The 22,375-nt window shown below is 40.4% G+C and overlaps 1 protein-coding gene across 10 annotated transcripts in view; it reads left to right on the forward strand.

Moving 5' to 3' along the window:
- Positions 1-756: 756 nt before the first annotated feature.
- dtna (dystrobrevin, alpha) overlaps positions 757-22,375 on the forward strand; it is a 35,298-nt gene continuing 13,679 nt past the window's right edge. For 2 of the 10 annotated variants that reach the window (XM_064992975.1, XM_064992979.1), the window contains exons 1-11: positions 5,684-5,978; positions 9,636-9,703; positions 10,056-10,136; positions 10,252-10,465; positions 11,369-11,454; positions 14,035-14,189; positions 15,437-15,542; positions 16,047-16,213; positions 16,460-16,584; positions 17,824-17,907; positions 19,700-19,795. In XM_064992975.1, coding sequence (XP_064849047.1) covers positions 5,962-5,978; positions 9,636-9,703; positions 10,056-10,136; positions 10,252-10,465; positions 11,369-11,454; positions 14,035-14,189; positions 15,437-15,542; positions 16,047-16,213; positions 16,460-16,584; positions 17,824-17,907; positions 19,700-19,795 — 1,199 coding nt within the window. In that variant the 5' untranslated portion in view covers positions 5,684-5,961. The other 8 variants (XM_064992976.1, XM_064992977.1, XM_064992971.1 and 5 more) reach the window with 7 other exon arrangements.

Below are 22,375 nucleotides of genomic sequence, written 5' to 3' on the forward strand. Positions count from 1 at the left end.
AAGTAGCATTAGCCACTTTAGCATGGTGGTGGAAAATTACGCACATTTTTTTCAGTTTTTTCCCACAGTGGCACGCAATTAAAACTAGTTAAGGAGGAAACCGATGACTTTGCATTCTGAATGGAGGATGTTTTATGTACGAACCGTTCGCCGGGGGCCACCAGCGTAATAGCCGTTGGTCACATAGCCTAGATGATAGTGAAGATCAATAGCTCCCACTAACGGTTTCCCAGGCTATGCATGTGGAGGATGTTTTGTCTTATTTGTTCATTTCTAAACTGTGCTTATCTGACTCCGATGTGATGCAAATTTCTCTCATCAGTTTCTCACCATTCAAAAATGTATTTATCAGATGGGGATTGTTTCCACAGACCCCACAAGCAGTCAGCCCCTGACTAGTACAACTCAGAGACAGGGCAGTCCAGTGTAATACACTCACAGACAGACAACACCAAATTGTTGAGACTTCTTATTTACTGGCCATATGTGTTATATATAAACACATTGATGTGATACAGATTTCTCTCATCAGTTTCTCACCATTTTTTAATTATTATTATTTAGATGTGGTTTGGTTTCACAGACTGCACTTATCCTTCCTGTGCATTGTATTAATGGGTTTATACATTAAGTATATGGCTGAATCAATATGTATTTGTATGTTTATTTTGTCAACTTCAACATTTGTAAAGAATACACTGACGCAAGTGAAGAGATTCCGCATTACGTCATCGGCAGAAGCCACACGTACTCGAGGCAAATGCTGGGTTGCGCTACTCGAAAATTTCCATCACATCACCGCTGCAAAAAGCGTTCGTAATTACAGGAATAGACCGTTCTAGGGGTATTGTACAATTGACCTAAATTATTCATAATCACATCTATGGACACGGCTGACACGTCTATCCTGGATGTAAACAATGCAGTTTTATTCCTCGAAATCCTGGTAAGTATAGACAGCACAAGTGCACTGGAACGACCTTAATATCACTCGTGTAAAATCCAAGTTACTGTATAGGAACTAGTGAGATCGAGATTTGTTTTAATCCCGAGGCAAATTGCATGTCAACTGTTAGAATTGAAGGCTTGACAATTTGGGGGTTACCGTTATTATGCCTCATTTGTAGTGCCTCTGTCGTAACGGGATACAGATTATCGCAATGGATGTGCATATAAATCTGTCATATACAGCCTGTTGTTGCCTTTCTTCACTCATCATGTGTGTTTGACAAGAAATGTTGACAAATGATGCTCTTGGTATTTCACACTGTCAACCATAGTGTTTCTCAGTTCTTTCTGAAATACACCAGAGCTGAGTAGGATCCATTGTAATTAAAGTAACCAAGTCATTGACCTGGCTATCAGTTTGTAAAACTGTTATGGCATCATCAACTAACAGTTTGGTACACGACATGACCAGAAATATGTGGACACCTGTTCTTCAAACATCTCATTCCAAAATCATGGACATTAATATGGATTTGGGCCCCCCCCTTTGCCGCTATAACAGCTTCCACTTTTCTGGGAAGGCATTCCATTGGATGTACCACAAGATGTTCTACAAGAGCATTGGTGAGGTCGGGCACTGATGTTTGGTGATTAGGCCTGGCAGTCAGCATTCCAATTCATCCCAAAGGTGTTCGATGGGCTTGAGGTCAGGGCTCTGTGCAGGCCAGTCAAGTTCTTCCACACCGATCTCGACAAACCATTTCTGTATGGCCCTTGCTTTGTGCACTGGGGCATTATCATGCTGAAACAGGAAAGGGCCTTCCCCAAACTGTTGCCACAAAGTTGGACGCACATAATCGTCTAGAATGACATTGTATGCTGTAGCATTAAGATGTCCCTTCACTGGAACTAAGGGGCCTAGCCCGAACCATGAAAAACAGCCTCAGACCATTATTCCTCCTCTACCAAACTTTACAGTTGGTACTATGCATTCGGGCAAGTAGTGTTATCCTAGCATCCACCAAACCCAGATTCGTCCGTCGGACTGCCAGATGGTTAAGTGTGATTCATCACTCCAGAAAACACATTTCCACTGCTCCAGAGTCCAATGGCTGCTAGCTTTACACCACTCCTGCAGATGCTTGACATTGCGCATGGTGATCTTAGGCTTGTGTGCAGCTGCTCGGCCATGGAAACCCATTTCATGAAGCTCCAGATGAACAGTTATTGTGCTGGCATTGCTTCCAGAGGCAGGTTGGAACTTGGTAGTGAGTGTTGCAACCGAGGATAGATGATTTTTACGTGCTACACGCTTCAGCACTTGCCGGTCCCATTCTGTGAGCTTGTGTGGCCTACCATTCCATGGCTAAGCTGTTGTTGTTCCTAGACATTTTTCACTTCACAATAAAAGCACTTACAGCTGCCCGGGACAGCTTTAGCAGGGCAGAAATTTGACGAACTGACTTGTTAGAAAGGTGGCATCCTATGACAGTGCCACATTGAAAGTCACTGAGCTCTTCAGTAAGGCCATGTTCCTGCCAGTGTTTGTCTATGGAGATTGCATGGCGGTGTGCTCGATTTTATACGCCTGTCAGCAACTGGTGTGGCTGAAATAACCAAATCCACATACTTTTGTATATATTGTGTAAATATCAGCATATTCCCACCGATCCAGTTTTTCTGTTGTTGCAACAATTTCCCGAAGCAGTTTCACTAATTACCTTTGTAAAGCAGCCAGTATCAGAGTTTTTTTTCTTCCAGTAAGGAGCTCACATTGGGACACAGGGTCAGTTCAGGAACAACAACCACAAACATGTTAAAAAACGCATAGAATACTTTCTGTATTATGGAGCAAAGAACCATGGTGATCAGAGGCCCCACAGGCAGACAGCATTTACTAGTACAACTCAGAGACAGGCAGTGGTGAAAAAGTACCCAATTGTCATACTTTAGTAAAAGTAAAGATACCTTATTAGAAAATTACTCAAGTAAAAGTCAACCAGTAAAATTCTACTTGAGTAAAAGTCAAAGTATTTGGTTTAAAAAAATACTTAAGTCTCAAAAGTAAATGTAATTGCTAAAATATACCTACGTATCAAAAGTACAAATTATTAAAAAATCCTTATATTAAGCAAGACAGATGGCACCACACTTTTCTTGTTTTTTAAATGTATGGATAGCCAGGGGCACACTCCAACACATCTTTTACAAACAAAGCATTTGTGTTTAGTGAGTCCACCAGATCAAAGGCATTAGGGATGACCAGGGATGTTTGCTTGATAAGTGTGAATTGGACCATTTTCTGTCTTGCTAAGCATTTCAAATGTGATGAGTACTTTTGGGTGTAAGGGGGAATGTATGGAGTAAAAAGTACATTATTTTCTTTATGAATGTAGTTGAGTAAAAGTACAAGTTTAAAAAAAATAGTAAAGTAATGTGCAGATACCCCAAAAAACGATTTAAGTAGTACTTTTTACTTAAGTACTTTACACCACTGGAGACAGGGCAGCCCAGTGTAATACACTCCCCGACAAACAACACAAGATTGTTGAGACTTCTTATTAACTGGCTATATAGGTTGCTATACATACATGCAGTACCAGTCAAAGGTTTGGACACACCTACTCATTCAAGGGTTTTTCATTTTTTTTAAAACTATTTTCTACATTGTAGAATAATAGTGAAGACATCTAAACTATGAAATAGCACATATGGAATCATGTAGTAACCAAACAAATAAACAAATCAAAATATATTTTATATTTGACATTCTTCAAAGTAGCCACCCTTTGCCTTGATGACAGCTTTGCACACTCTTGGCATTTGCTCAACCAATTTAACCTGGAATGCTTTTCTAACACTATTGAAGGAGTTCCCACATATGCTGAGCACTTCTTGGCTGCTTTTCCCTCACTCTGCTGTCCAACTCATCCCAAACCATCTCAATTGGGTTGAAGTCGGGTGATTGTGGAGGCCAGGTCATCTGATGCATCACTCCAACACTCTCCTTCTTGGTCAGATAGCCCTTGGATCATTGTCCTGTTAAAAAACAAATGATAGTCCAACTAAGCACAAACCAGGCGGGATGGCGTATCGCTGCAGAATGCTGTGGTTGCCATGCTAGTTAAATGTGCCTTGAATTCTAAATAACTCACAGCCAGTGTCACCAGCAAAGCACCCCCACAACATCACACCTTCTCCTCTATGCTTCACGGTGGGAACTACACACACAGAGATCATCCGTTCACCTACTCTGCATCTCACAAGAACACAGTGGTTGAACACGACAAACCAAAAATCTAAATTTTAACTCATCAGACCAAAGGACAGATTTCCACCAGTTTAATGTCCATTGCTCGTGTCTCTTGGCCCAATAAAGTCTCTTCTTATTATTGGTGTCCTTTAGTAGTGGTTTCTTTGCAGCAATTTGACCACGAAGGTTGATGTAGAGATGTGTCTGTTACTTGAACTCTGTGAAGTATTTATTTGGGTTACAATTTCTGAGTCTGGTAACTCTAATGAACTTATCCTCTGCATCAGAGGTAACTCTGGGTCTTCCTTTCCTGTGGCGGTCTTCATGAGAGCCAGTTTCATCATAGCGTTTGATAGTTTTTACTTAACATTTTCCAGATTGACTGACCTTCATGTCTTAAAGTAATGATGGACTGTCATTTCTCTTTGCTTATTTGAGCTGTTCTTGCCATAACATGGGCTTGGTCTTTTACCAAATAGGGCAATCTTCTGTACACCACCCCTACTGTACCTTGTCACAACACAACTGATTGGCTCAAACGCATTAAGAAGGACAGAAATTCCACAAATTCACTTTAAACAAGGCACACCTGTTAATTGAAATGCATTCCAGGTGACTGCCTCATGAATCTGGTTGAGAGAATGCCAAGAGTGTGCAAAGCTGTCATCTAGGCAAAGGGTGGCTACTTTTGAAGAAACTCAAATATAAAATATATTTTGATTTGTTTAACACTTTTTTGGTTACTACATGATTCCATATGTGCTCTTTCATAGTTTAGATGTCTTCACTGTTATTCTACAATGTAGAAAATAGTACAAATACAGAAAAACCCTTGAGTGAGTAGGTGTGTCCTAACTTTTGACTGGTCCTGCAATTTCAATATGTGATGGGTGTTTTTGTTGACGATTGTTGTACAGTTAACTTCATTACTGAACAAAGCAGGCAGCTTTACACACAGCTCTACCCTGTGGTTCTAAATCTGATATCAATTATATTCTTATGGTGTAAAATAACACTGGGCAATCAGTGGATGTAAATAAATACATGAACAGCTGCAATATATAGCTGATGTCTAAGGAAAAATATGGGGAAATACAGGGCCAAAACTCAAACAACTGCTCATGTCGCAGAAATACTGTATCCCTTTGATTTTCTTTCTTTGACTGTGGTAAAAAAAAGAGCCATAATATACATACGAGACTTATAAGGGAAGGGTTCAGCATGCCTGAAATTCAGTTAATAACTGGGCAAGAGAGTTTATCTATCCACTGCAGGAAGAAATGTGATAGTTTTAATATTGCTAAGAGAAACTGTCTTTATAGCCTTGGTTTGATTTTGGCAGGGGTGGAGTGTTACAAGTTTTCTGCAATGTTTATGGTATACAATGATTTGCTCATGTCAGGGCAGTTATTTTTAATACTGCAAGTGTATGTGACGCGAGCACAGAGCAAGAATAATGCTCGCTGGGTGGGCGCCAAGTGAGAGGTTGGAAGGGGCTGCAACTGGAGAGCCAGTAAAGCTGTACAAGAATGTCAAGCCTGCTCATTTGAAGTTAAAGATAGAGGCAGCAGCACAACCTGTGTCCTGACAGTTTCTAATTTCAGATATGTGACTGTAGCTAAGCTAACCCCTTCCAACTGGGGCTGGCTGCTTTTTGTCATGTTTGCCTGGTAGAGGGGGCTTTATATACTCTGTACAGTTGTTATTAAGAATGACAAGCCTTTGGAGTAGCACACAGACAGACAAGGAAACAGAGGACCATGGTACATTCTGAAGGGTATGTTCAACATTGACAAGTTTGTTATCTCCTGAGTTGTGTTGCTTGTGGTTGTTTTCAATCTTCAACAGGGGAATAGTAGTTTGTGTCAATCTTAGCTATTTATTTCACAGATTTAGAATAGCATTCGTAAGGTCAAATACTTGGCACAAGAGCTTGGCTCTGTTCCTTTGTGATATGAATTGGCAGTTTGAGTATGTTACATTGTTATTATTAGTTAGTTAGTTGCTATGCGTTTGTTGTACTATATGAGACTCAAGTAGATTGTGCTTGGATGATTAATGAATGATTCACTCAAAAGTGTTTAACATTGTTGAAACTTACTTAAACTAAAACTTTACATTACAGTCAGATAATGTTTGTTTGCAGTCATCATTATTGTGTGAATACAGTGTCTAGGAGTGAATGCGCTACTTGCTACCAATTTGATCCAGTGTTACCATAGAGGGCGTTACTCTGCAGAGAAGGGTCTATTTGCAGAAATTGTTTTCATTTTTGTGTATGTGTACAGTACCTTCAATTAGCATTTGGCATGAAGCATTTGGAAGTGTCTGCATGTAACCTGAGGCCACTGCATAATATTTGCATATTTATTTAATTATTCAATTAACTTCTACTTCATTGGTGAAAAGTGGCCAGTCGTAGTAGAAAAAGTATAATGAATCGTTTATAATTTTGTTGTCATTGATGTTTTGCTCCACAAAATCTGGTCCCATTTAAAGTGAGAGAGGGGGGGGGGGGGGGGGGGCATTGCACCCTGTTTTTTTAGGAATGGAGTGACTGGGTTCTTTGCTACCATGGCAACTTACCACATGACTAGGTGTATTAGATTTCCTTGGACAGTGTGCAGCGAGGCATAGTGTGAGCATTCGCTAGCTGCTGTGAAACGTTCGTCCTTGTCTCGCTCAAGTTTTTCAATGCCCTGTAGGGACTGTCCGCAGGCTACAGTTTAAAAAAAAACATGATTTAATATGTCCTGACGGTCACCAGGTAAGAAATAATGTGTCATGTTGCCATTTATTCAAGTGAAAATGGGCAGTGTGAGGTGGTCAAAAGTTATTAGCGTTGATGTAAAAAATTACTCTAAGTTGTGTCAGTCATGTCACGTTATGTTTAGTGAAGGACTCTTGGTACTAATGATACAGTATCTTGTGGTGATTCAGGCTATGAAGTGAATTGAGATAACAGAGTGTGGATGGGGATACAGTACGTAGAGATAGCCAAGAGGATGGTAGTGTTGCTGTTGTAGAAGGGGTGTCAGATACTTAGTATTGTCGTGTTGCATTGAGACTAGCATGTACACTACCGTTCAAAAAATGTGGGGTCACTTAGAAATGTCCTTGTTTTCCATGAAAACATACATGAAAATGAGTTGAAAAATTAATAGGAAATATAGACAAGACGTTGACAAGGTTATAAATAATGATTTTTAATTGAAATAATCGTTGTGACCTTCAAACTTTGCTTTCGTCAACAATCCTCCATTTGTAGCAATTACAGCCTTGCAGACATTTGGCATTCTAGTTGTCAATTTGTTGAGGTAATCTGAAGAGATTTCACCCCAAATTGGATCGGCTTGATGGGCACTTCTTACATACCATACGGTCAAGCTGCTCCCACAACAGCTCAAAAGGGTTGAGATCCGGTGACTGTGCTGGCTACTCCAGTATAGACAGAATACCAGCTGACTGCTTCTTCCCTAAATAGTTATTGCATAGTCTGGAGCTGTGCTGTGGATCATTCTCTTGTTGTTGGAGGAAATTGGCTCTAATTAAGCTCCGTCCAGAGGGTATGGCATGGCATTCCAAAAATGGAGTGATAGTCTCCCTTCTTCAAGATCCCTTTTATTCTGTACAAATCTCCCACTTTACCATCCCCAAAGCACCCCAATACCATCACATTGCCTCCACCATGCTTGACAGGTGGTGTCAAGCACTCCTCCAGCATCTTTTCAGTTTTCCTGCGTCTCACAAATGTTCTTCTTTGTGATCCGAACACCTCAAACTTAGATTTGTCCGTCCATAACACTTTTTTCCAAATTTCCTCTGCCCAGTGTCTGTGTTCTTTTGCCCATCTTAATCTTTTATTTTTATTGGTCAGTCTGAGATATGGCTTTTTCTTTGCAACTCTGCCTAGAAGGCCAGCATCCCAGAGTCGCCTCTTCACTGTTGACGTTGAGACTTGTGTTTTGCGCGTACTATTTAATGAAGTCAGTTGAGGACTTGTGAGGCATTTGTTTCTCAAACTAAACACTTGTACTTGTCCTCTTGATCAGTTGTGCACCGGGGCCTCCCACTCTTTCTATTCTGGTTAAAGCTAGTTTGCGCTGTTCTGTGAAGGGAGTAGTACACAGCATTGTACGAGATCTTCAGTTTCTTGGCGATTTCTTACATGTAATAGCCTTCATTTCTCAGAACAAGAATAGACTGACGAGTTTCAGAAGAAAGTTCTTTGTTTCTGGCCATTTTGAGCCTGTAATCAAACCCACTAATGCTGATGCTCCAGATACTTGTCTAAAGAAGGCCAGTTTTATTGCTTCAACAGCTTTCAGCTGTGCTAACATAATTGCAAAAGGGTTTTCTAATGATCATTTTGCCTTTTAAAATGATAAACTTGGATTAGCCAACACAACGTGCCATTGGAACACAGGAGTGATGGTTACTGATAATGAGCCTCTGTACGCCTATGTAGATATTCCAGCAACAATAGTCATTTACAACATTAACAATGTCTACACTGTGTTTCTGATCAATTTGATGTTATTTTAATGGACAAAAAATGTGATTTTCTTTCAAAAACAAGGACATTTCTAAGTGACCTCAAACTTTTGAACGGTAGTGGACATTAAATGATAGTGGTTGCGGCTGAACAGTGGCACTACTATGAGTAATACTACAACTACTAAAGCTGTTGAGTTAGTAGTGTTACGTTAATGTATTTTTTTGTTGTAAAATGACCACCTGGGAAGCAATATTGTATTGTCTGCACACAGTAATGACCAAATCATTGATCCATTACAAATGTGTTACTATTAGGACTCAAGTACTGAAAGAATAAAATAAATGTGTATTATTTTAATTCAAACTGTCATGGCCCAGTGAGTGTAAGTCATTACTCATGAACAGTTTTAAGAAACCAATAACTAGCCTACTGATTTTGCTGCACTCGTTATGTCTAGGGGTGTTAGGCCTAGCTACATTTTTCTGTAACCTGAATGAATGGCTGCTTGAATGTGAGAAATCAGTGTTTGAGGACCGTGTTGGATGCACATGTGCCCAGGGAGACAGCAACCTTACCTTGCTCCAAGGCTAGCTCTGTCTCTCTTGGCCAGTCCAAGCAGATTATTATTTGCTCAGATGGTGACAAAACAGAAATATGTACAAAAAGGAAAAACACCAGAGGCATATCCAAAGTAAAGACTCAAAAACAAACGGAAAGCCTGATGGCCACCAAGCAAAACCAGCAGCGTCGTGGCTTGCAAGCTGGGACATTGACTGACAATCCTAATTGACAGTACCTGATGTGCTTATCGAGCCTTGGCTCAGCACCTAGACACTGCCACCTGTGGGATGGAGTGTGGAAGTGTGTCCTGGATAGTGTGTTTGTCTTTGTCCTAACACTAACCTTCCCTCATATCATCCGTTTCCTCCTGATCAGAATGATTGAAGATCGTGGGAGGAGTGGTGACATAATGGCGGAGAGACGACAACTGTTCGCAGAGATGCGTAAGTGTAGAGGCCGATCTCTGAAAAGTAGTGAACCACACTCAAAGTAGTATAACTGTTGTATGCATAATAACAACATTCACCAGGTTATTAATAACATTTACCAAGTCATTTACCAAGCTACCTCAAAGAAAGATTCCAGTATAGGATCCAATATAGGCCAACACAGCTTACTTTCATTAGCAATAATAGACAGGAATCTATTGTTAATGACCACATGGATGCACTCTGCATGGACAGTGTGTGAAGCAACTCTCTTCCCCCAGTAGCTCCACAAAGTCTCATCATCACCAGCATTCCTGTGTTACTGTCTGTCATATTACCTTGCACACAAATGTATTTTTTCCTACAGGGGCACAAGAGTTGGATTCCATAAGATTGTCCACGTATAGGACAGCTTGCAAACTCAGATTCGTTCAGAAGAAATGCAACCGTGAGTATGGCGTGATGTCCTCTGTCTGAGGTTTGATTGGGATTGTCTTGTGTCTCTGAAAACACGTGGCTAAAAGGGAAACGTGTCCGTGCATTTCTATTCTGTCTTTTCACAGTCCATTTGGTGGACATCTGGAATGTGATTGAGGCGTTCAGAGAGAACGGCCTCAACACCATGGACCTCAACACAGAGTTCACTGTGGCTCGCCTGGAAGCAATACTCTCCACCATCTTCTACCAGCTCAACAAGCGCATGCCCACCACTCACCAGATCAATGTGGAACAGTCCATCAGTATGCTGCTCAACTTCCTGCTGGCTGCCTATGACCCGTGAGGATCCACCATGACCGCATCACTGTGTGACGGTCACTGAGCGTGATGATGGGGCAATTGTGTTGCATGTGTTCGTGTACGTGTGTGGCGTGTGTGGCGTCTGTTCACACACAGTCTTTCGTGGGAGAACGAAATCCAGACTGACTGTTGTTTTAACAATGTAATGGTCTCACAATAGTCTTGTGTCAAGTGATACATCTTTAGTTCTGATGAAAGACAAGAGAAAGTAAACAGTGAAAATGACATAGTGATGATGATAATACAGTTGAACCATTTTTGCAGTGTATAAGAGCAACTTAAAGGTGCTACACATAGGATTTTTGGTAATTTTTGCATTGTAATTTCAAAAAATGTTCATAATATATTTGTCACTAATAGTGGAATAATACTGTTTCACAGTATTACTTTACCCGCCAGTGTTGTGATATTCGTCTATTTATTTCTCCTGCCAGAGTATCATCTGTCAAACCGGGAAAGCTGTTCCGACCTTGTTTTCTCACATAAAATGAAATTGAGCGAACAGTGTAGAATTGTAGCAACCGGGAAATGACAGAGCGATTTCCACTAGATAACACAGCCACAAAGTCAGAACAGCTTTCCCAGTTTGACAACAGATGCTGCTCCGGTGGGAGAAATCAATAGGCGAGTATCACAACCATTCACAAGACTGTAAGTCATACTGTGAAACACTATCATTCCACTATTAGCGCCAGATATATTAATAGACATTTTCAGAAATTATAATACAAAAAAATCCTAGGGGTAGCACCTTGAATGTGAAAGTGTTTAGACTATTGCAGGTATTATCATTGTACTGCATAATCTTGACTTTTTCACAAATACACAAATTATACAACATATACAAATCTGAAAAAATACTAAACACATTTCTTCTTTTAGGGAAAGCCTCGGAAAAATCTCTGTCTTTGTTGTGAAGATGGCCCTGGCAACCATCTGCGGAGGGAAGATTTTGGATAAATTAAGATGTAAGATACATGGTTAATATTTCTTAAGATTATAGATTAAGATGAAGATGAATGAATCATTTACAGAGAATGATTTGCCCAACATTACTGTCCAGTGTTTACAGATTTCTATTAAATATGACCTATAATTAATTACAATATTAGTGAAATAGTTTTCCTTCCAAGAAATGCTAATTGAGTATGCTAAAAATAATATTTTCTGTGTTGGAATGATGTGGGCATTAGTGGTGCGTGGGTCAGCTGTTTGTGAACTTGCACCCTCCCGCAATTGCTAATAACACATCTGCAACCGCCGGACTATATGTTATAAAGTGAAAATCTGAGGCCTGCACCCGACCCTAACCTGCTGAGACAGAAAATGCCCTGTAGGCTACAGCCAGAGACAGCGGAGTGATTTTTTGACAGGGGGTGCAGGATATTTTTGCCTGATTTAGATATGTTTGTGCATATAATTTCAGACATTTTGGTAGGCTATTTGTTTGTCAAATTGTCTAGAATTAGATACATGCAGCTTATCTTCTCTTATTATACACTGACTGTACAAAACATTAAGAACACCTTCCTATTATGAGTTGCCCGCACACCTTTCTCCCTCAGAACAGCCTCAATTCGTCTGGACATGGACTCTACGAGGTGTCGAAAGCGTTCCACAGGGATGCTGGCCCATGTTGACTCCAATGCTTCCTACGGTTGTGTCAAGTTGGCTGGATGTCCTTTAGGTGGTGGACCATTATTGAAAAACCTAGCAGTGTTACAGTTCTTGACACAAACCAGTGTGCCTGGTGCCTACTACCATACCCCGTTCAATGCACTGGGGGCACTTTTTAATTGGATAGGACGGGCTCGTGATAATGGCTGAAGCGGAATCAGTGGAATGGTATCAAACCAACACATGGTTTAATGCCATTCCATTTGCTATGTTCCAGCCATTATTATGAGCCGTCCTCCCACCTCAGCAGCCTCCACTGGTTCAAAGGCACTTAAATCTTTTGTTTTTCCCATTCGCCCGCAGAATGGAACACATACACAATCCATGTCTCAATTGTCTCAAGGCTTAAAAAGCCTTCTTTAACCGGTCGCTTTCTCTTCATCTACAGTGATTGAAGTGGATTTAACAAGTGACATCAATAAGGGATCATAGCTTTCACCTGAATTCACCCGGTCGGTCTGTAATGGAAAGATTTCTTAATGTTTTGTATACTCAATGTATGTTGCCCTAGAAGACTAAATAAACCCTTGCTCACCAGAATAATGTAATAGATCGATAGAATGAAAGCTTCAATCTAGTTGAGATTGGTCAAGTTTGCTCTGTCATCTCTGCTTCTTTCATAGATGTTTAGAGACCAGGGAGAAAATGCAATAACCCTAAAGAAACGGGAAATATTTTCTTAGAGACATTTCCAAATGACATCAGTTTGACCGGTTGTAAGGAAATAGAAAGCTGTGAAAACGACCCAACATGTTTCTGATAAGATTTCAGTTTGGCTTGGATGCATATTTTATGTGGTTGCAATATGATCAGCTTTTATGATGCTGATTAAGATAGCACCTCCACAGACAATATCTAACTGCACATTCACATTCTCTTAAGATGCCAAAAGAAATACATTTCTCCACGCCTGTTCCCGAGTTAAAATGTAGCCCACATTTGGTGTATCATTTTACTGCAAGAAATGTTTAATTCTGAGGGAGTTAATATTAAGACTATGTGAGAGGTTGTAGACCTACAGTCAGTGTTCAGATTTCAGTTTCCATTGAACCCATCTGAACAGTAGGCTACAGTCCCTTTGACGTATCATAGGCCTACAGTCCCGTGAAAAAGTATTTGCCTCCCTTTCTGATTTTCTCAATTTTAGCATATTTTTAATACTGAATGTTATCAGATCTTCAACCAAAACCTAATATTAGATAAATGGAACATGAGTTTACAAATAACAAAAAAAGATATACTACTTATATTTATTTAATTAACAAAGTTATGCAACACCCAATGCCCCTGTGTGAAAAAGTAATTTCCCCCTTACACTCAAAAACTAGTTGTGTCACCTTTAGCTGCAATGATTGCATCCAAATGCTTCCTATAGTTGTTAATCAGTCTCTCATCGCTGTGAAGGAATTTTGGCCCACTTGCATGCAGAACTGCTTTAACTCAGCGACATTTTGGGGTTTTCAAGCATGAACTGCTCGTTTTAAGTCCTTCCACAACATCTCAATTGGGATTAGGTTTGGACTATATCATCAATGGACAAATAATGAAACAAATACCAAATAACTATTCATGGCTGGGAGAAGTAATTATTTATTATAAAAAGGATAAGGGCTTATTACTTAATCCACTAATTTATTGCAGCAGAGCAGCCACAGCTACTCATAGGGAAAGTAAATGATGGGTTAGCGCATTTTAGCTTATGTTTTGTGGTAATTACTACGGATTGCTACCCAGCTCTCATTTGTTTTAGTTTTTGTTTCAGTGATTGCACTGCCTATTGCTGCAATTAGCTAACAATGGTGACAGCTGACAATTAATTTGATCAATTAATTATATATTTTGGAGTAACCCCCTCCCCATTTTCTGCCCAGATATTTTTTCACAGATATCAGACCCTGGTGGCATAATGGTATACTCCCAATTTGACCAGTTTCTGAGGGAGGTTCTCAAACTACCAATGACTGTTTTTGAGGCACCTTCCTTTGGCTATACTGAGCAAGCCACAAGAACTTGCTTTGCACAACAGGTGAGAGTTCCAGCTACACAAAAATGAACATACATTTTCAAGTAAATTGAATGTACAGTGCATTTGGAAAGTATTCAGATCCCTTGACTTTTTCCCCTTGACTTTTTCCACATTTTGTTACGTTACAGCCTTATTCTAAAATTGATTACGTTTGTTTTATTCCTCATCAGTCTACACACAATACCCCATAATGACAAAGGAAACTGGTTTTTAGACATTTTTGCAAATGTATTTAAAAAAAAATGAAATATCGTATTTGCATAACTATTCAGACCCTTTACTCAGTACTTTGTTGAAGCACCTTTGGAAGCGATTACAGCCTCAAGTTTTCTTGGGTATGAGACTACAAGCTTGGTCTGAGAGTCCTTTAGGTACCTTTTGGCAAACTCCAAGTGGGCTGTCATGTGGCTTTTACTGAGGAGTGTCTTCCATCTGGCCACTCAACCATAAAGGCCTGATTTGTGGAGTGCTGCAGAGATGGTTGTACTTCTGGAAGGTTCTCCCATCTCCAGAGAGGAAGTCTGGATCTCTGTCAGAGTGACCATCGAATTCTTGGTCATCTTCCTGACCAAGGCCCCTTTCCCCCGATCCCTCAGCTCTAGGAAGAGTCTTGGTGGTTCCAAACTTATTCCACTTAAGAATGATGGAGGCCACTGTGTTCTTGGGGACCTTCAATGCTGCAGACATTTTTTGGTACCCTTCTCCAGATCCGTGCCTCGACACATTCCTGTCTCGAAGCTCTACGGACAATTTCTTCGATCTCATGGCTTGGTTTTTGCTCTGACATGCTCTGTCAACTGTGGGACCTTATATAGTCAGGTGTGTGCTTTTCCAAATCATGTCCAATCAATTGAATTTACCACAGGTGGACTCCAATTAAGTTGTAGAAACATCTCAAGGAGAATCAATGGAAACAGGATGCACCTGTTTTGTAAATCATTTTGTAAATAATGTATTTCTGTTTTTTTTTAAAGAAAAAAAAGTTTTCACTTGGACATTGTGGGGTATTGTGTGTAGGTCGATGAATAAGGCTGTAACGTAACAAAATGTGGAAAAAGTGAAGGGGTCTGAATAGTTTCTGAATGCACTGTATACAACACGCTATTGGTATAGATACTGTAAAGTGGGTGGATGTTGTAATTGTGTATAAAACATCCCATCATATTACTGTATTTTCTTTCTACTACTACCCCATATGCCAAACCTGTATTTGATGTGTAACCCCGTCCTCTACTGTATGTTGACAGAAAAAGGTCTCCCTCAACACATTCCTGGACACGCTGATGTCAGACCCTCCTCCTCAGTGTCTGGTGTGGTTACCACTCATGCATCGCTTGGCTAATGTGGAGAATGGTGAGCCACCACAGCATATTTAACACATTCATGGGATGGCTGTGGGTAGGAATGATGGGTCATTTTGTCTCATATCATCGCATTGAGTCACTACACAGTAGACATACAGTACATGCTCAGGAACCCATGCCCGAGCGTGAGCACACACACGCAGCCTTCCACCATCGCCCACCTCCCAACCCCTCATGAATGACAAGGAACTGAGAGCAGAATTAAAGTCTTACACACACTGATGATCACAGAACACCCTTCCTTATTTGATGTAAATCAAAAGAATGCTGTCTAATAGACCTGATCCCAGTGCCATTGTTTTTTTTATAAAGATATTGGTTGCACCAAATATGTATTTGTATCAACAACCTTTGGTGTGTGTGTGTGTGTCTGTGTGTGTGTGGTATATATATGCACATGTGTGTGTATGTGTGTGTGTACGTGCATCCCCATGCACGTGTTTGTGTGTCTGTGTGCGTGCACATGTTTGTGTGTGTGCCATGCCCCCTGCAGTGTTCCACCCGGTCGAGTGCTCTCACTGCCACAGTGAGAGTATGATGGGTTTCCGCTACCGCTGCCAGCAATGTCATAATTACCAGCTGTGTCAGGACTGCTTCTGGAGGGGGCATGCCAGCGGTTCCCATAGCAACCAGCACCAAATGAAGGAGTACACGTCATGGGTAAGGGGGGTGATGGAGGGGGGGGGGGCATGACAGCATCAGGCCAGCCAGTGCAGCAGCCATTTCTGCTTTGCTTCACCCAATCCAGTGCTATGGGGATGGTGATGAGACTGTGATTCGATTCTCTTACATTTTGGTCAATGACATCTAGTCCTGTATCAAATTTTTGAAAGTCATTACTCTGTTTTTAAGTGCCTCTCCCTGCCCTCCGAAATCAGACGTAGCATCTTTTTGGGTTTCTCCCAGAAATCGCCTGCTAAGAAGTTATCTAATGCTCTCAGCAAGTCTCTGAGCTGTGCATCCAGCAGAGAACCTTTACACCCTATGTTTCCTGACATGCCAGAGAAACCTCTGAACCTAGCCCACATTGTGTAAGTATGGTGTAAGTTGTGTATGTATTCTATTATATTCCTACAGTAACATAGTAAAACTTGTATTCAATAGCACAATCCTCCTTTTCAATTTCAATACATTTCATATCCATCCCATCATCCGTTACTAGCCCCTTATCCCCAAAGTAAATGTTGAAACGTTATGAATTGTACGTACTGTATATCTACATGTTTTGTAATTGCCTTTATATACATTACACTACATGCTTCTAACACTCAAGTAATAACAATCAGTCAGTTGTCGGATGCACATGATCAATTCATGTTAGCTGTAGGAATAACCACAATTGGTATAACAGATGTTTTATCTTTGCTCAGTTTTTTGCTGGAAAATCAACAAAGACAATATGAAGACAAGGTCTTCTAGAACTACAGTATGTCTTTGATACATTCTTATTCAAACTCTTAACAGCTAAGCTGAGCCCAGTCTGTAGTGTGGGAAACGAGTGGCAATTCATTCTAATGGCTGACATACAAATATTGATTTGGACATCTAGACCCTTTTCATGTGGAAGTGAATTCAGTCGTACCACTTCTCTGTGGCCTTTGTAGTGCATGCATGGGTGATCGTAACACATGTCTTTGTTCTTTTCTTGCTGCAAAATAGAGACACTTGGTAAGTTTGCTTTGAATATTTGCCTAGAATATGTAGAATATGCCTGTAGTAGATTTAATTAGATCAACACAAGTAATATAGAAGGTAGTGTAATATATTACTAGTAGCTAGTGCAATATTATTTTGTCCTTATACAGTATACTATGCCCTGTAGCTCCTGAAAGTCACTTCAGTTTTAGCACAACCTACTTGTGTGCAGTTTACTACCGATTTCTGCTTCAGTTATCCCAACTCTCCTTTGTGCCACATGTGAATACCTTTTTAGGTCATGTAAACAATAAGATTATGAGGAGTCAATGACCTTTGGATGAGTGAAGAGGGAATCCACACCCACGCATTGTTTACATAACAATATTGTCACAATCAGAAACTGCCCTGACTCCCCAGACCCATTCAATGCTCCGTCAGCCTTCTGAGACCTAGATCAGAAAGACACAGGCACACACACACACACACACACACACAATCTCTCTCTCTCCCACACACACACACACACACACACACACACACACACACACACACACACACACACACACACACACACACACAGACTCTCTGTCATGTTGGCTGTTTGAACATAACAAAGTTTGTCTCCTGCACAGGCCTCCCAGACCAATGAACAGCACCAATGACTTCATGCTCTCCCACTCCATGCCCACGTCAGGGAACCCTTACTCCACTAAGAAGTAAGTATCTGAGATCAGAAAGACTGCAACGAGGCCATATGCAGAATCAGGTTACCTGCCTGTACATATTCCTCATGATTAGAGATGACTACATCCACTTAAGTCCCCTGAAAGTCCACATATACCTGTAAGAATTCTACTAACCAGTCCTTATTTCTGTAAACCTGTATGGTTGTATCTGGCTGGTTGGTACAGGGTAGAGTGTTGGTGGAGGTGAGTGTGAGTGTTGTGTTTGTGTGTGCCTGGGTCAATTGTTGTGTTTGTGTGTGTTGCTCCTTTCGCGGTCTCACTCTTTTGTCTGGTGTAAATAGCTTGCCTTGTAAAACCAAGAATAATGAAGCTGAGCAGAGAAAACAGTTGGCTAGGGCTGCTCCAGATCTGTTGAAAGGAAGGGGGTAAGTAACCCAGTGACCCAAGGGTGCCTACTGCCTGTGAGAATGGTTTGGTGACTCAAATGCATGCACAAACTAATTTAGATAGATATAGGCTTTAATTGAAATGGAACAATATTCCTTATATAGCGCATTATTGTTGGCCATGCTCAGGCCTGTGGGGCTCTATTATAGGGAATATGGTGCCATTTCAGACGTAGATATAGTCATTATAGAGCGTACACTGTAGTGCTCATTGTCCCAGTGGAGCCATTCACTCTTCTGGTTTCCTACAGTGTAGATGGTTTTACACAGTGATACTCAAGGGGCTATTTGAAAGATGCTAGATAGTGCATGCATAACAAAGACCATTGACCATTCATTAGGGTAGAGTATCTATTACAGTCATTTTCAGACGTGTCCCATGTTACCTGGGAGAGTGAAGCTAACTGCTGCAAGTCACTAATATTATCTTGGAGTCTCTCTCTCAAGTTTCTTTTACAATGATTAACATACAACTACACTCCTTTTGACTTACTTTTTATATCCTTTTATTTTCTGTTTCGCTGGCTGGTAGTGTCAGCCTTGGACACACACACACACACACACACACACACACTGAGCGAGCCAGGGAAATTTACAGGAGAAGTTACATGCATAGCTATCTGGCGTCAGTGAGTCCTCATCTCTATGTATCGGAGCTGCACCTCTACTTGATGCTAGTTTAAGGAAAGAGACAAAGGGCTCCATTGGTTTAAACACTGACCTCATTTGTAGAGCCAGGTTTCTAAATAGATGTACCTTCAGTGGATGTGATGATTAGTAGAGGTTGTACGGGGTCATTTGTTGACAATGTGGTTAAGGTGGGGTTTTGGTCTTGTGAGTCAGTAGTAAACAAACAGTACTTAGCAAAAATCACTCATTCTTGTCTTGACAATCTTATTGAAATCATTAGCTTTATCAGACAGAGTGGCAGTTAGTGCATGACGACGCTTTGCATCTTGGCGCTATAGGTTATTTAGCACATTTTTCAAAATGTCAAATGAACGACATATCCATGTTTTGACATTCATTTACTTATAGTACTTTCACAGTTGAAAACCTAAACACTGTCTATTCAGATAACAATTCCCATAAAGGGATTATGATACAGGATTAGAGATATAAATGCATGTTTTTTTTCTCTCTGTGTACTGTAAATGATTTGAAAATGCAGTACAGGTACAGCATCACATTCCTATCCATAGTATTAGTATCTAAAGAGAATACAACACAGTTTTGTGTTTTCTTCTATTGATCATTCAATGACTGAGAAGACATTCTGTCTCTTTCCAGACCTGTTCTTGTCCGGTCCTCTTTTCTCCTTGTTCTCATCATGTGTGCCGTTTGTGTTTGTGTTCTGAAACCCTACACTGTTCCAGGTTAAACTACAGTCTCGATGTGGCCGATAGACTGGCTGATGAACATGTTCTCATTGGGCTGTATGTGAATCTCCTACAACACAACCCCACGTCATGGTTAGTCTGGATTCCTCTGTCTGTAAAGTAACAGTGGAAAGTACTAGCTACAGTGCCTTCAGAAAATATTCTTACCCCTTCACTTATTCCACATTTTGTTGTGTTATAGCCTGAGTTCAACATGGGTCGAATATTTTTTCTCTCTCGCCCATCTACACACAATATACCATAATGACAAAGTGAGAGAAAAAAATGTAAGAAATTTTAGCAAATGTATTGAAAATGAACAACAGAAATATCTAATTTACATAAGTATTCACACCTCTGAGTCAATACATGTTAGAATCCCCTTTGGCAGCGATTACATCTGGGAGTCCTTCTGGGTAAGTCTCTAAGAGCTTTGCACACCTGGATTGTACAATATTTGCACATTATTCTTTTAAGAATTCTTCAAGTTCTGTCAAGTTGTTTTTTGATCATTGCTAGACAGCCATTTTCAAGTTTTGCCATAGAATTTCAAGCCAATTTAAGACAAAACTACAGGTGAAGTCGGAAGTTTACATACACTTTGGTTGGAGTCATTAAAACTTGTTTTTCAACCACTCCACAAAATTCTTGTTAACAAACTATAGTTTTGGCAAGTTGGTTAGGACATCTACTTTGTGCATGACACAAGTATTTTTTCCAACAACTGTTTACAGACAGATTATTTCACTTATAATTCACTGTATCACAATTCCAGTGGGTCAGAGGTTTACATACACTAAGTTGACTGTGTCTTTAAACAGCTTGGAAAATTCCAGGAAACGATGTCATGGCTTTAGAAGCTTCTGATGGGCTAATTGACATAATTGAGTCAGTTGGAGGTGTACTTGTGGATGCATTTCAAGACCTACCTTCAAATTGGTTCATCCTTGGGAGCAATTTCCAAACGCCTGAAGGTGCCAAGTATAAACACCATGGGACCACGCAGCTGTCATACCGTTCAGGAAGGAGATGCGTTCTGTCTCCTAGAGGTGAAGGTACTTTGGTGCGAAAAGTGCAAATCAATCCCAGAACAACAGCAAAGGACCTTGTGAAGAAGCTGGAGGAAACGGGTACAAAAGTATCTATATCCACAGTGAAACGAGTCCTATATCGACATAACCTGAAAGGCCGCTCAGCAAGGAAGAAGCCACGGCTCCAAAACCGCCATAAAAAGCCAGACTACGGTTTGCAACTGCACATGGGGACAAAGATTGTACTTTTTGGAGAAATGTCCTCTGGTCTGATGAAAGAAAAATAGAACTGTTTGGCCATAATGACCATCATTATGTTTGGAGGGGAAAGGGGGAGGCTAGCAAGCCGAAGAACACCATCCCAACTGTGAAGCACAGGGGTGGCAGCATCATGTTGGGGGGTGCTTTGCTGCAGGAGGGACTGGTGCACTTCACAAAATAGATGGCATCATGAGGTAGGAAAATTATGTGGATAGATTGAAGTAACATCTCAAGACAAAAGTCAGGAAGTTAAAGCGTGGTTGTAAATGGGTCTTCCAAATGGACAATGACCCCAAGCATACTTCCAAAGTTGTGGCAAAATGGCTTAAGGACAACAAAGTCAAGGTATTGGAGTGGCCATCACAAAGCCCTGACCTCAATCCTAAAGAAAAATTGTGGACAGAACTGAAAAAGCATGTGCGAGCAAGGAGGCCTACAAACCTGACTCAGTCACACCAGCTCTGTCAGGAGGAATGGGCCAAAATTCACCCAACTTATTGTGGGAAGCTTGTAGGAGGTTACCTTAAACGTTTGACCCAAGTTAAACAATTTAAAAGTAATGCTACCAAATACTAATTGAGTATATGTAAACTTCTGACCCACTGGGAATGTGATGTAAGAAATAAAAGCTGAAATAAATCATTCTCTCTACTATTATTCTGACATTTCACATTCTAAAAATAAAGTGGTGATCCTAACTGACCTAAGACAGGGAATGTTTACTTGGAATAAATGTAAGGAATTGAAAAACTGTGTTTAAATGTATTTTGCTAAGGTGTATGTAAACTTCCAACTTCAACTGGATAACTAGGCCACTCAAAAACATTCAATGTCATCTTGGTAAGCAACTCCAGTGTATATTTGGCCTTGTGTTTTAGGTTATTGTCCTGCTGAAAGGTGAATTTGTCTCCCAGTGTCTATTGGAAAGCAGACTGAACCAGATTTTCCTCTAGAATTTTGCATATACTTACCTCTATTTTGTTTCTTTTTATCTTAAAAATCTCCCTAGTCCTTGCTGATGACAAGCATACCCATTACATGATGCAGCCACGACCATGCTTGAAAATATGAAGAGTGGTACTAAGTGATGTTGTGTTGGATTTTGGATTTTTTCCAAACTTAACAGTTTGTATTCAGGACAGAAAGTTTGTTTCTTTGCTACATTTTACTGCAGTTTTACTTTAGTGCCTTATTGCAAACAGAACACGTGTTTTGAAATAGTTTTGCACAGCCATTAAACTCTGTAACTGTTTTAAAGTCACCATTAGTCTCATGCTGAAATACTGAAGGGGTTTCCTTCCTCTCCGGCAACTGAGTTAGAAATAACGCCTGTAACTTTGTACCGTATTGATACACTATTCAAAGTGTAATTAATAATTTT

Source organism: Oncorhynchus masou, chromosome 17 (genome assembly GCF_036934945.1).
Source record: "Oncorhynchus masou masou isolate Uvic2021 chromosome 17, UVic_Omas_1.1, whole genome shotgun sequence".
In the NCBI taxonomy this organism is placed as follows: domain Eukaryota; kingdom Metazoa; phylum Chordata; class Actinopteri; order Salmoniformes; family Salmonidae; genus Oncorhynchus; species Oncorhynchus masou.